This window comes from Orcinus orca, chromosome 1 (assembly GCF_937001465.1).
Source record: "Orcinus orca chromosome 1, mOrcOrc1.1, whole genome shotgun sequence".
Taxonomy (NCBI): domain Eukaryota; kingdom Metazoa; phylum Chordata; class Mammalia; order Artiodactyla; family Delphinidae; genus Orcinus; species Orcinus orca.
Window position 1 is genome coordinate 899,187 of NC_064559.1, and position 14,679 is coordinate 913,865.

A 14,679-nucleotide genomic window follows, 5' to 3' on the forward strand; every position below is an offset into this window, starting at 1 on the left:
CTTAAAATGCTGGAAAGTTGCACCATGATTATCCTCCACATTATATGTTTGATCTCGTCTCCTCCACCTCTACTCCTTGCTCACTCTTTTCCAAACACCTTATACTCTTTAGTCCTTGATGTTCAACAAGTATAGTAGGAAGACATTTTCACTTGCTGTTCCCTTTACCTGAATTGCTGTTGTCTTTACTATCTACAGTACTCATCCACTCACTTTTTTAGGTCTTTCCTCAAATATCACCGTCTCCATTATGAGTCCTTGCTTGCATTCCCTGTAATAACCTGCAGCCCCACTAATACACCCTACCTCCTTAGGAGCCTCCCTTCTGCTGTAGAATCTGTTGAATGAATGAATGGAGTGAGCTATGTCTAATTTCCAAAAAAATAAACATCAACCGTGAACACTTGTTGAGAGACGGATTCAGGATTCAGGATTAAAAGAAGTGTAAATTCAGGCCTTACCATTCACCATCCATTCCCTCAGGGTTCTGCTATGGTGTATCTTTGAATAAAAAGCACAATTTGATAAGACTAATTAATAGCTTAAATTCGTTAGAATCCCAAACCTTTTATAGTAGAAATGTGATAAAAATTGTGTCAGAGATTCTCAACAAAATGTTAGCGAATTGAAGCCAAAAAAGTATAAAAACAATTATATACCATGACCAAACGGGATTTGTGTCAGGTACATAATGCTGGTTCAACATTTGAAAATTAATTAATATAATCCAACCAAGACAAATAAAGGAAAAAAAACATATAAATACATGCGGAAGAAGCATTCGACAAAATCCAGCGTGCACTCATGAGAAAAACTCTCAGTAAACTAGGAATAGAGAGGGACTTTCTTAACTTGATAAATACGATCTACAAAAAAACCAATAGCTGACATCATACTTACTGGAGAGAAACTCTGCTTTCCCACTAAGATTAAGCACAAGGCAAGGATGTCCTCCTTTATTATAACTTTTCAATATTGTGCTGCGAGTCCTTGCTAATGCAATAAGGCAAGAAAAGGAAATAAAAGGTGTACAGATTGAGAACGAAGACATAAACCTGTCTTTGTTCACAGGTGACATGATCATCTATGTAGAAAATCTTAAAGTGTTGACCCAAAACTCCTGTAACTAATAAGTGATTATAGCAAGGTTGCAGGATCCAGGGTTAATATACAAAAGGCAATTGCTTTCCTATATCCCAAAAATGAACAAATGGAATAGGTTTAAAAAAAACCTGACACTATTTACATTAGCATTGCCAAAAATGTAATACTTCTGTATAAATCTAATAAAATATGTACAACCTCTATAGGAGGAAAACTGCAAAACCGTGATGAATGAAGTCAAAGAATAACTAAATAAATGGAGAGATATTGCATGTTCATGAATAGGAAGACTCGGTATTCTCAAAATGTCAGTTCTTTCTAAGTTAATCTATAGAAATTCAGTGCGATCCCAATCAAAATCCCAGCAAGTTATTTTATGGATATTGGCAAACTGATTCTAAAGTCCATATGAAGAGGCAAGAGACCCAGAATAGCTATCACCTCATTGAAGGACACAGTTGAAGGATTGACACTACCCAGCTTGACGACTTATTATGAAGGTGCAGTAATCAAGACAGGGTGGTACTGGTGAAACAACAAGTAGATCAATGGAACAGAATAAAGAGCCCCAAAACAGACCCACATAAATACAATCAACTGGTCTTTGGCAAAAGAACAAAGACAATACAATGCAGCAAAGATAGTCTTTTCATCAAATAGTGCTGAAACAACTGGATGTCCATAGTTAAAAAAAATCGAGACACACCTATGTATAAATATACACTGTATACATACATACAGTGTACATATACTATATATATACACACCCGTATATCAATATATATATACAGCATGTTCACGTTTATAATGTGTATACTATATATATACACATACATGTATACAATATGTACACACAAATATATAGGCTTGTATGTATACTGTATATAGTACTTACACATATACTACAAACGCACGCACATATAAACGTGTATACATATATAATATGTATACACACAAATACAAATTAATAGGCTTGTATATATTCAGTATTTTTACATATATAGTTTTGTTTTAAGGAGTTGACTCATGTGACTGTGAGGCAGGCAAGTCAGGGCAGGACTCTGGGCTGGAGACACAGGGAAGAGCTGATGTCCCAAGGCCATTGGAGGAACAGTTCCCTCTTTCTAGGGAACCTCATTTTTCTCTCCAGTCCTTCAAGTGATGGACGAGGCCCACCCACACCGTGGCATTGACAATCTCCTTTACTCAAAGTGGACCAATTTCAGTGTTAATCTCTTTTGAAAAATACCTTCCTGGCCACATCTGGAATAATGTTTGTGGTTGCCGGGGCCCCACGCAGTGCGCACATGAGATTAACCATCCCCGTGGCGATGATGACACTTTATTTTCTCCCTTGACCATTGTCACTACTATTCCAATTAAAATGGCAGTGTTATGAGGGCAGGGCATTTCCTTTTTTGCCAGTACTGAGCGTCCGCGGTCTGGTGCCTAGCATAGGCTAAATACACGGCATTTTTGTGAACAGAAACCGGGATTCCGGCTGTCATATTTAATAGGAATTACAGTCTTATTATTGGGGGGGAGGGTGTGTGTCACGGTGTGTCAAGTGCGGGAGTCGAACCCGCCACCACTGGCCCTGAGGAGTCTTCCTGGGTCCCCACTTCGGGCCGGTGGGGGTGGCCAGGGGCAGCCGAAGACGTGCGTCCGTGCGTGCGTGCGTCCGTGCGTGAGAGCGTGCGAGTCCACGGGGCGGTCCGCGCGTGCCGCGAGTGGTTCAGCCCGGCCCCCGGCTGTTGTGCTCGCCTCACGCCGGCCCGAGTTGGCGGCAGCGCTGGAGGCCCCGGGCCTGTGACCGCAAAGAGGGAGACGGGGGCCGGATGGGAGCGCGGCGGCGGCAGCTGAGGCCCAGGCCAGGCCCCCTCCCCTCAGCCTCCCGCCTGCCCGTCTGCCCCGCCCCCGCCGGCGGCGCCGCGCCCCTCCGCCAACAGCCAAATTAGCACGGTGCGGGGGCCGCGCGCGAAGACATGGGGGAGAAGCTGGAGCTGAGGCTGGAGTCGCTCGTGGGGGCCGAGCCCGCCGTCTACCCGTGGCCGCTGCCGGTCTACGTAAGTGCCGCCCGTCTCCTCCTCCCGGACCCCCGCCCCTCTTCCCCCACGGCGCGTGCTGAGCCCACCGAGAAACGGAGCGACTCGAGTCGCCAGACCCTGTTTGGAGGGCCCCTTCCCGCCCCGCCGTGGTTCTCCGCGGCAGTTTCTAGCCCCCGCGCGCAGGGTGGGCAGAGAGGGGAGCCGGCGCCGGCCGGGGGCGCAGACTCAGCCGCGGGGACCCCGTGCTTCCGAGGGGCGCCCGAGCCGGTCTGCGGTTGGCTCTGCAGGGCTGGGGACCCCGGTCCCCCCGGGCCTGGAATGCCGGCGGGCTTGCCCTTCTGTACTTTAGGATATGACATGTAGGGTTTCTTTTTCCTGGTGGTTTATCCTTAGCGCTGTCAACGTGCTTAGTTCTTTTTTTATTTTTCAGGGCACCCTTTCCTCCCTCACTCCAGTTTTTTTGTGTTTCTGTTTTGTTTTAGTTAGGCATTTTGTCCCTCTGATCTTGAGTGGGTGGGCTGGCAGGACACTTGGAGAGGAGGCATTCTGTCCCCTGATCTTGAGTGGCCTTTGGAAAATGACACGCCAGACGTAAATTTACACAGGCGTCCGGTGAGTCCAGAAATGCAGGGTGTCCGGCTAGGTGGGCGTCCGGCCTCTCGTCCCCCGTGGCGGCGTGGTGCGCGTGTTCCTTGTCTCAGGGTTTACGCTTGGGCCCCGCAGCCCACCTTCCGGAGGGAAAGCGCAGCGGGCGCCTTGGGCCAGCGCCTTTGGGGCGCCCTTTCGTGCGCTCGGCTTGCGGGGGACCGGCCTCCAGGCGACCCGGCCCTTGCGCGGGCTCCGTGTGTGTCAGTTTGTGGAAAGTGTGTCGCGGTCGGGGTCGGGATGCTGGGACCGCCTGGGAGCCGATGTTGACTCCCGGGCCCCGGTTCTCCGCAGTTATCTGAGGTCCGAGGGTCTCCAGCCCGCCACCGCGCACTGGCGCTTTCTATTTTTGCCCTTCCTGTGCCCGGAGGCACGGCTGAGCCTGGGCTCTGGCTTTTCCGGTTGGGTAACTCCGGGTGGCCCGGGTGGGCGGCCTGAGCAGTGGGCAGGGCGGGGAGACATCCCAGGGGAGGGAAACTGAAAGTGGGGAGAACCTTCAGAACTCCAGCTGATCCACTTGCCTCGCCTCCCCGCCCCTCTTACTGCACTTGTCATGCACCGGTTGGCTGGCCGGCGCATTTTTCAAAATGTAATAATTTGTTTATCCTTAGTAGCCATGAAGCATAGTTCACTTGTAGTGCACAGTTGTAGGAGTTTTGACAGATGATCGCCGTCAGGCGGCAGAGCAATCCTGTCATCCCACTTGCTGCCCTTTGGCGCCAGCGTGCCTCTAGCCTCTTGGCCAGTAATCTCCTCTCTGTCCCTAAGGTTTTGGCTTTTCCAGAAAGCCAGATGAACGGAACAACAGCATGTAGCTTTTCAATTCTGGCTGCTTTGGCTCAGCAAAACCTATGCGAGATTCATCCCAGGTTTGTTTTTTGTTGTTGTTGTTTTAAACATTGATTTAGTTAGTTATTTACTTGGCTGTGCCGGGTCTTAGTTGCGGCACATGGGATCTTCATTGGCGCATGCAGTATGTTTTAGTTGCAGCGTGCGGGATCTAGTTCCCTGAGCAGAGATGGACCCCGGGCCCCCTGCATTGGGAGCGTGGAGTCTTAGCCACTGGACCACCAGGGAAGTCCGTCATCCCTGTTGTTGCGGGTATGAGAAGCCACTCCTTTTTCTGGCTGTGTTGTATTCCATGTTCCGTTTGTCCATTCGCCTGTGGGTGGCAGGACTTGTGGGATGTTTCCAGTTTTAAGGGGATCAGGAATAAAGCTGCTGTAAACATCCCAGGGCAGGTTTCCATGTGAACTTGGGTTTTTACCTCACTTGAGAAAATACTCAGGAGTGGGACTGGGATCTGTGCTAAGTGTATGTTTAACAACCCTTCTGCATCTTAGAAATTGGTATTTTTGAGTATTGGAAGAGTTTAGAAATGCACTGTGACCCAGCACCCAGGCACTTGAAACGAAGTTGAAGGTTCATCTGGAGATGGTCACGTTGTCCCCGTCTCTGTCTTTTATTCGAGGCAGAGCAAGGCCACAGATTTATAACCCTTGTAAGGAAGGCCTCGCGTGTCCAGGCCCTGGCAGGACCTGGCTTTCTAGTGGTGGGCGGTTCTGAAGTGGAGAGAGTGTCTTTCCCTTGCTGGCCAGACCTCGCTTGGCAGGGTGCAGGGTGTGCTGCCTGCCTGGCCGGGTGCTCTTTCTGCTGGTCAGCAGCCATTCCTGGTGTGTCTGTCCTACTATCAGGCAGGCGGTCAGGGGCCCTAGTGAAGTGCTCAGCGAGCTGCAGCCTTCCTAAAGCTTTGCGGGTAATGTCTGCTACCCTCCCATTTCCCTGCTGAGGAATTTTGCTTTCTCATGGGAAGTGAGGGGGCAGTACTTTATAAGAGTTCATATTTTGTGATGACTTGATGCTGAATACATTAAGAAAATGGGCTCCTTCCAGAAGCTTAACTTCTTAGAAGGTCAGGTTATTCACGTGACTGCACGTTTAAAATGAGTGAGCTTGTTTGTTCATTGATTCATTCATTCTGCAAGCACCTCCTGGATATTTAGAGTGAGTGTTCCAGGGGGCGCGGAGGACAGTAGACAGTATTCTTTTTTTTTTTTATTTTTGAATTTTATTTAATTTATTTTTTTATATAGCACGTTCTTATTAGTCATCAGTTTTATACACATCAGTGTATACATGTCAATCCGACTCACCGAGTTCAACACACCACCATCCCCACCCCCCCAGCGGCTTTCCCCCCTTGGTGTCCATACGTTTGTTCTCTACATCTGTGTCTCAACTTCTGCCCTGCAAACCAGTTCATCTGTACCATTTTTCTAAGTTCCACATACATGCGTTTACGTACGATATTTGTTTTTCTCTTTCTGACTTACTTCACTCTGTATGACAGTCTCTAGATCCATCCACGTCTCAACAAATGACTCAATTTCTTTCCTTTTTATGGCTGAGTAATATTCCATTGTGTATATGTACCACAACTTCTTTATCTGTTCGTCTGTCGATGGGCATTTAGGTTGCTTCCATGACCTGGCTGTTGTAAATAGTGCTGCAGTGAACATTGGGGTGCGAGTGTCTTTTTAAATTATGGTTTTCTCTGGGTATATGCCCAGTAGTGGGATTGCTAGATCATATGGTAATTCTATTTTTAGTTTTTTAAGGAACCTCCATACTGTTCTCCGTAGTGGCTGTATCAATTAACATTCCCACCAGCAGTGCAAAAGGGTTCCCTTTTCTCCACACCCTCTCCAGCATTTGTTGTTTGTAGATTTTCTGATGGTGCCCATTCTAACTGGTGTGAGGTGATACCTCATTGTAGTTTTGATTTGCATTTCTCTAATAATTAGTGATGTTGAGCAGCTTTTCACGTGCTTCTTGGCCATCTGTATGTCTTCTTTGGAGAAATGGTTGCCCCGTATATGGGATCAACTGAGGTCCCAGAGAGTGGGGCTGCCAGATTTGCCCTGGGGGAGGTGTGGGTGGTTTCTCTGAGGTGGGGACACCCACAGGAGGAAGTGTAAACAGCCACAACCGCCTGTACTTGGAAATGTCCAGCCTCCAAGATGGGCTTTTGCGCAATTGACAAATAGGAGGGCGGGGTGCAGGGCGAATTTTGTTCCTTCTGTGACTGAGAGTTCCCAGATATCTACTTATAGCTCACGGTGGCATTTCTAAAGCAGGATGGTCCTTCTTTTGGTGGGAAAACCGGGTCTCAGCTCAGGAGGAAGCAGGTGGTATCTTCGGCTGCCTGATGGCAGGGCAGGAGCCAGCAAGGGCGTGCAGTGGTCCTTCCCCTCCGTGACTCACTGAGGCTGTGGGCGTGGAGCGGCCCCAGCGTGAGTGTCCCCGCCTGCTTCTGGCTTCCTCCTGAGAGCCCACGAGTCTCTGATGAATGACCGCTGAGCAGTCACACCCTTCACTCCACAGTGGGTAGTAGCTGAAGTGGGAGGGTGAGTGAGCCATCCCTCCCCGTGACTCAGAAAACATTTTCTGATCTGACCTCTGCTGGTGTGAGTCCTGCCTAATCTGAGCTCAGGTGGAAGGCAGGTTAACCCTTTGAGGACTTTCCATGGGTGAAGTAGCCCCTTTGAAGAGGAAGGGATCACCGGGAAAAGCCTGGTATTCCGTATGTACGTGCCTGTTAGCTTTCATACTTTGGTCCCTAACATCCAAATGCCGCCTGTATACTCTGTTCCTGGTGGGAGGGGCCAGAGGCAGCCAGCCGGCCCTTTGGATATTCACTAGGCAGGAGGCGGCTGGGAGCTGCAGGGGACCGGCCCCCAGTCTACCTCTAGGAGCTGCGTCCTTTTTTCCTTAATTACATTAAACTTTTTATTTTGAGATTATCGTAGATTCTTGCACAGCCGTCAGAAATAGGTCGGACACATCCCACGTTCTCTTTACTCAGTTTCTTCCGATGGTGGCATCTTACAAAGCTACGCACCGATGTAATGATTTCATTGGCATTGGTACAATCAAGATACAGAGTGTTTGGTGTCCCTTTTGAATTCGGGGACCTGTAGGGTGCGACTGGCTGTGTCTGCACATCCCTGGGTCCCAGACCCAGTGCACGTCTCCCAGGAAACCCCTCTCCTCCCTCTTTCTTTCTGCTGTGTCCTCCTCTCGTGGTCCTGGCACTCTTCCCCAGTGCGTGCGCCTTCTCTCCCTGGCTGTGGGATGACAGTCCTGTTTCCTTCCTCCTACTCAGGGTGCAGCCTGGAGGCCTCTTTGGCATTTTCTCTTTCCCTTCAAGTTGTCCCTGCCGTTCCCACCAGCCGGGTCTTCTGCCATGCCTGTGGCATTGAGCAGTCCCAAGGGTGTTAACAGAAGATGTGCCGGGTGCCTGTCCATGGTCCTCCACAGCTCACGTGTGGCTCTGTAGTGCCTCCCTCACTGCCCACCTTTCTTGTTCCTTCCCAGACTCTCTCTCCCCACCCACGGCCACTGTCATGGTGCCTAGCCCGGGGCTCTGTTCCTCGGCGCCCCTGTGTCGGACCGGGCCCTCTTCCTGTCCAGGGCGCCTGGCAGGGCTGCCAAGTCACAGGTTCCCGTGAGCTGCAGTTGGGAGATCAGAGACTGTGTGCTTCACTGAAGATTGACCTTGGATGACGATGCCTTCTCATCTCTGAGGGGCTTCCATTTGAATCCCCTCAGTTAGTCATGGGGTGCATGGCTGATGTGGGGAAAGCATGTCAGACTCACACCAGGTGCATGGGCAGCCGGTGTGTGAGAGAGGCTACCTCTGAGAATGCTGGTCCTTTAAAAACCTGACGCATCTTTTCCTGGCTGTGTGCTGGGGTCGGGGGACTGCCACAGGGTGGTGCCCATGGGGACAGCGGGAGTCATGGGGCTCAGGGCGGGGAGCTCTCGGGAAGGATTTGCATGTCCCATGGTGGTGGTGGCTCACGTTTCCACTGGTGTGCAGGTGGCTCCCTGGCGTCTGCTCTGTGCTCACCCTGTGGGCTGAGAGAGGCACCCACTGGGGAGCAGGTGCTGGGGCCACAGGACACGCTGGGCCCACACCTGGTCTGAGACAGACACCAGGTGAAGGGGCGGGACAAGGGGAGGAGGAGCCGTGCTGGGTCTTGTGGGTTTTGTGTCTTTTTAAATAACAGTTTTTCGAGATAGCATTCACACACCACAGAACTCACCCATATGAAGTGTACAATTTAATGGCTTTTACTTTATTCACAGAGCTGTGCAGCCTTCACCTCTGTCTAATACCAGAACATTCCATCAGCGCAAAGGGCCTGCAGTCCCCTGCCCCAGTCCCTGACACTAGGAATCCACTCTCTGTGTCTGTGGATCTGCCTGTTCTGGATGTTTCCCATCAGTGGAATCACACACTGTGTGTCCTTCTGTGTCTGGCTTCTCTCACTGAGCATCATGTTCTCAGGGTCCATCCACGTTGTTGTGAGTGTCAGGGCTTCACCCCTTTGCATAGCTGAGTGATGCTCCCGTGTGCGTGGCCCAGGCTGTGGGGTCTCGAGGCCCCTGGAGAGGTGTTCGTTTGGCTTGGTCCTGGGGTGGGGTGATGCCAGTTGCACTGATACGGTGCTAACAGGACCCCTTGCTGGAGTGGGAGACAGTTGGAAGGCTGGGGGCGCCACTCTCCTTGGCCTTTGAGACCACCGGGTGGAGGCCGTGCTGCCGCTTGTCGCTCAGGAAACGAGGGCAAGTCCTTCTCCAGCTGTGCCCCCTTGGAAGGGCTTCCTCCATCCCTGGGCTTTCCCTCCCTTGCTGTCACAGCCTCGGCCTCAGGCCAGACTGCTCTGTGGCAGTAAAGCATTTTCTTTGGTGAGGGCGAGAAAAGTTGTGGTGAAATTTTGGTCGTCGCGTTCCCCCATCCCACTGGGATCACTCCACGATGGCCCCTCCACGCACACACCCGACGTCAGGCACTCAGCACTTGCAGCGGCTCCTTGGGTGGCTGGGCAGCCTCTTAAAGGTGGGCTAGTTTGGATTGAAGCAACTGAAATGGTCTTGTCACCCCTGGAGCCCCAGTGGTGCCCCGTCTTCCTGTGGACATACCTATGCCTGTCCTGCAGAAGGACGGCTGCCTGGACAACAGGACATCCCAGCCCGTCCTGGCTCTGTGCAGACTGGCTTCCGTGAGCTGTGGACCCAGGCATGGAGCTCAGGTTCAGGGTCAGGTCTGGAAACGCTCCTGCAGGTTCGGCAGTAGGTGAGGGGGCACACAAGCCACGTGTGTGCCCTTGTGGGAGCCATGTGACAAGTCAGAAGGAGGAGGCGAGGTACGTTTTCATAGCATTGTACATAACTGAGTATAGCCCAGACACGACGTTTTCAACATGCCATTTAAAGAATTACTGAAGGGCAGTGTTACTTTGTGGTTGCACGCACACCTTGTCTTAGAAATACGTGTGCATCTTGTGCTCACAGCACACGCCACTGGAGTGGGCCAGCGCGCACAATTACCCCTCATCCAGGTGGCCAGGGGCTGCTGTGGGCACAGTGAGGCTTTAGACCCCTCTCCCTCTTGGCGGCTCCTTCCTTGGACCCTGGTCATTGGGGCCCCTTTGTGCACAGCGGGTCCCACCCACCCGGGTCAGGGCCACGGGCCCACTGTGTCCTGCACTGTGTCTGTGGCTGGGGATCCATGGGCCTGCTCCCTCTTCTCTCTTCCTCCTCCAGCTGGACTTTGGCCTCATGGGGTCCCAGCAGCCCCTTCCTGTTTTCCCACGTTGACTGCTCTTGCAGTGCCAGTCTCGTGGGCAGGGTTTTGTGATGCTCAGTCCGAGACCAGCCTAGTTTGTCAGCCTGGCCCTGTGGGGAGAGGGCCGGATGGGCGGTGGGAGGAGAGCCTTCTTCCTGGCTCTCTCCTTTACATCGCTTTACCAGGCGGTTCCCATCCTTGGCCTGGCTTGTCCTCAGGTATGGTCCTGGGACCAGGCAGCACCCCCTTGCTGGGGACCTGTGGATGTCCAGGGCTGACTGTGGACGAGACCCGTATGATGCTCCACAGCCAGTCTCTCTGCCACCCCCGCCCCTGTGTGAAATGCACTCATTTTCAAGTGAAAACCTGTTCACTTCTTGAGTACTCAGGCCCACCGCAGGTGCTGGCCCTCCCCCTCCCCCTTCACCCTCTGCTCCCTCTCCCTGGTGAGTGGGTTCTCCCCAGTGGGGCTGCAGGCTGAGAGATGCTCCCCAGCGGGGCCGCAAGCTGAGAGGTGAGGCTGAATGCCTTCACTGGGCCTCAGGGCCCTCTGCTCACCCACTTGGCTTGCCTCCCAGATGGAGAGCCTTCTGTGGATTTTCCACTCCTCCAGCCAGGTCTCTGCTCTCAAAACCCGGCCACTAGGAGAGGCAGAGAGACAGCTGGCAGACCTCCCGCCGTGTTCCATCTCCTGTGCCTTTGACTCTTCCCGCTGTGCTTCTCCACTTTGGGAAGCAGTGCGTGCATCCCACCCTGGCCGCTCTGTCCCACTTGCCTTGGTCCCCACCCCAGGGCTCCAGAGGTGTGCAGAGCCTCGGGGAAGAAGGCAGCTACCCCCAGCCTGCAGGCAGTGTCCCCTGCAGCCTGCTGGGGAGTGGGGACCGCGGGCAGAGTCCCAGGGTGCTGCCCCTTGGCACCTCCTGGGCACTCGTGCCCTCAGCAGATGGTGATAGAGCAAGAGTCCCTGCTGGCTTCAGGCTGGTAGTTCTCTGAGTGGGGCCCCAGGCCAGTAGCCTCCCTACCAGCTGGAACTGCTTAGGAATGCGGGTTCCTGGGTCCAGACCTGCTGATTCTGAAACTTTGCGGATGGGCCCCAGAACTCCACACTGAACAGGGATTATGATGCTCGTCCCAGTGTGATGCCCCTGCCTTGGAGGCCCCCTGGGTCCCGGCGTCTTCCTGCTGCAAGTGGGAAGAGGACGGAGTCCACGTCTTGTCTCCTCCCTAGCCTCTGCCCCCGCCTCTTGCCATGTCCTCCAGGGACGATGTCTCCAGATGTCGTGCCCCTGTCACCGTGAACCAGCCTGTGTGCTCAGGGGTGGGCTGTGCCCTGGCAGCGAGCACCCAGGAGGCCTCCTGTCCAGGCTCCTCATGCCGGGCACAGGGCTTGCGGGGACGAGCAGGGGCAGAGGCATGCCTGCGGGCGTCCAGGTGGAGTTCCTGTTCCCACACCTGTCCTCACGATCAAGGAGGAGGCAGCGGCCTGCTGAGTGGGACAGCCAGACTCCCCAGCCCCGTGGGCGGCCCCCACCCTCACCTGAGCTGGGCAGGGGTGGGGAGCAGACAGGACGGGCTTGGTGGCAGCTCAGGCCTGATGACAGCCCCCGGCTTGCGCACAGCGTGCTTTTTCAGGTGGGAACGGTTGTGCTTATTGCAGCTCTTTTCCCAGCACCCCAGAGTGAGGCCACCGGCTCTGTGGTGAGCAGCATTCCACTAAGCCTCTGTGCGGCTTCCTGCGGAGGCTCTGAGGCTGTCAGTGAGAAGGGCCTGGGTTAGTCAGTGACTCAGCAAGCAGCCAGCAGCGGGCCGGGGCTGTGGCTGGGATGGGGAGGCCGGGCGTCCTGTGCAGCGAGACCAGGGCTGGCCTCAAACCCCGGAGTTCCAGGGCTCCCCCGGGAGAGGAGGTGTGGCTGCTCCTAAGTGCGGGCTTCCTCAGGGCTGTTCTCAGTCGGACCTTTCTGGATTGGCTTCTGGCGTCGCTCTGTTCTGAAGGCCTGTGAAGCAGAAGAGGCCACAGCTGAGAAGCTGTGAGAGCTTCTGAATCATCGATGGTGATCAGGGCATCTTAAATCATACGACTCAGGACAGTCGCTGGAAGCTGGCCAGTTCCTAAAGCAGCATCCTGAGATTGTAGGAGGCACATCATAAACTGTTTCCTTCCTTTCGTTCTGGTTTTAAAGCTTGGGAAAGCTTGAGTTCATCTCATCACAGATGAGACCATATTCCAGGCCCCTGTCTTCCCAGGTCTGTGTGATGCGGCCTGAGACGCGGTGGCTCGGCCAGGGCTGCGGCCCACGTGCCGTGAGGGCCCCTGCCGCCCCTGCAGGAGGAGCATCTCTGGGGCACGTCCAGCCTCCTGAGGGGGCCGAGGGAGGGAATGCAGTCCGAGCCGGCACGGGGCTGCCACGCGGCGCACGCTCAGGCACACGCACGTGCTCACGGGGTCCTTCCAGAGCACGCACGCTGTTTAGTCACTCCACAGTGGTGACCAGAATGAAACGCTCCTGGGTGCTGTCATGTCCTCCCATGGATCTAAGACTTGTTCTTACGGACCGTGCTCGCAGGGTAGGGTATCGGCCTAAACACAGACATGAATTTAGGAGCTTGAGATGACGCACACTGATGACCTCCCGTGGTTTCTGAGGGCAGGGATTCAGAGTAGGCGGGCCAGGGGATTCTGGCCAAGGGTTCCTCAGGAGGCTGCAGTAAGGGCTTCAGCTGGGGCCGCCCCATCCAAAGGCCGAAACAGGTGGGATGCCTGGCTTCCAGGAGGCCCCTCCCGTGGCTCCTCTGCACGTGGGCCCCACAGGGCTGCTGAGGCTCCTCAGTGCGCGGGGGCCAGCTCCCCTCAGGAGGAGTGTGATGCGGGAGAGTGTTGGTGGAAAGTTCTAGACCCTCCTCCTCATCCTGTGGCTACCTCAGTGCCTTGTACACTGTGCTCTGTGCGTTTGTCTCTGAGCAGACCCTGCGGGAAGCATGGCGTCTTCTCTGCTTTCAGTGGGTACAGGAGCTCAGGGAATTCAGGGCTGCCAGGACTGTCTGTCTGGACTCACTGAATGTTGTGGACCAGAAACAGAGTCCGTCGGCCACATGAGTGTCTCAGATGCTCAGTATTTTCCTACTGAGGTGGAGGTGATTTTAACAATACCTCGCATTTCCTCTTATAGACTGTGTTGTGGTTTTTTGTTTGTTTTTTGCCGTGCCGTGCAGCTCGTGGGATCTTAACTCCCCAACCAGGGATTGAGCCTGGGCCCTTGGCAGTGAAAGCACAGAGTCCTAACCACTGGACCACCAGGGAAGTCCCTGTTGCTGTTGTTGATAGCTGTTTTGAGGTGTAATTCCCACACTCTTCACCTCATCCACCTAAAGCGTACCGTTCCCCGCTTTGTAGTGTATTCATTGAGTGCAGTTGTCACTACTACCAATTTTAAAACGTTCCATCACCCTGAGAGGAAACCCCATACCCATTAGCATCCCTCCCATCCCCCTCCCAAGCCCCTGACAACCAGGAACCCACTCTCTGTCTCTGTGCACTTGCCTGTTCTGGACGTTTCCCATCAATGGAATCACACACCCTGTGTATCCTCTGTCTGGCTTCTCTCACGGAGCATCGTGTTCTCAGGATCCATCCATGTTGTAGCAAGTGTCAGTGCTTCACTCTTTTTCGTGGATAGATAATATTTCAGTGTGTGGAGGGACACATTTGTTTATTCGTTCATCTGTTGATGGACATTTGGGTGGTTTCCACCTTTTGGCGGTTGTGAATCACGCCTCTGTGAACATTAATGTTCGGGTTTTTGGTGTGGTTTTTTTTCTTTTTTTGGCTGAATTGGGTCTTCATTGCTACCCACGGGCTTTCGCTAGTTGGGTGTGTGGGCTCTAGTGTTTGTTGCAGTGCACAGGCTTCTCATCGCAGTGGCTTCTCTTGTTGCAGAGCACAGGCTCTAGGCACGTGGGCTTCAGTAGTTGCAGCATGCAGGCTCTGTAGTTGTGGTGCATGGGCTTCATTGCTCCGTGGCATGTGGGATCTTCCCAGACCAGGGCTCGAACCTGTGTCCCCTGCATTGGTAGGCGGATTCATAACCACTGCACCACCAGGGAAGCCCAATGTTCAGGGTTTTGTGTGGACAAATATTCTCATTTCTCTTGGGCAGACACCCAGGAGAGGAATTGCTGGGTCATTTGCTAACTGTTTAACCTTTGAGGAGCTGCCAGACTGTTTTCCAAACTCAGCTGTCCTCACTGTTT

At 53.3% G+C, this 14,679-nt stretch overlaps 1 protein-coding gene across 1 annotated transcript in view; it reads left to right on the forward strand.

Annotated features, from left to right (window-relative positions):
- The first annotated feature begins 2,809 nt into the window (after positions 1 to 2,809).
- Positions 2,810 to 14,679, forward strand: part of LOC125964818 (centrosomal protein of 78 kDa-like) — a 41,274-nt gene continuing 29,404 nt past the window's right edge. Inside the window, exon 1 of the mRNA XM_049711411.1 lies at positions 2,810 to 3,170. Coding sequence (XP_049567368.1) covers positions 3,090 to 3,170 — 81 coding nt within the window. The 5' untranslated portion in view covers positions 2,810 to 3,089. The remainder of the gene's footprint in view (positions 3,171 to 14,679) is intronic.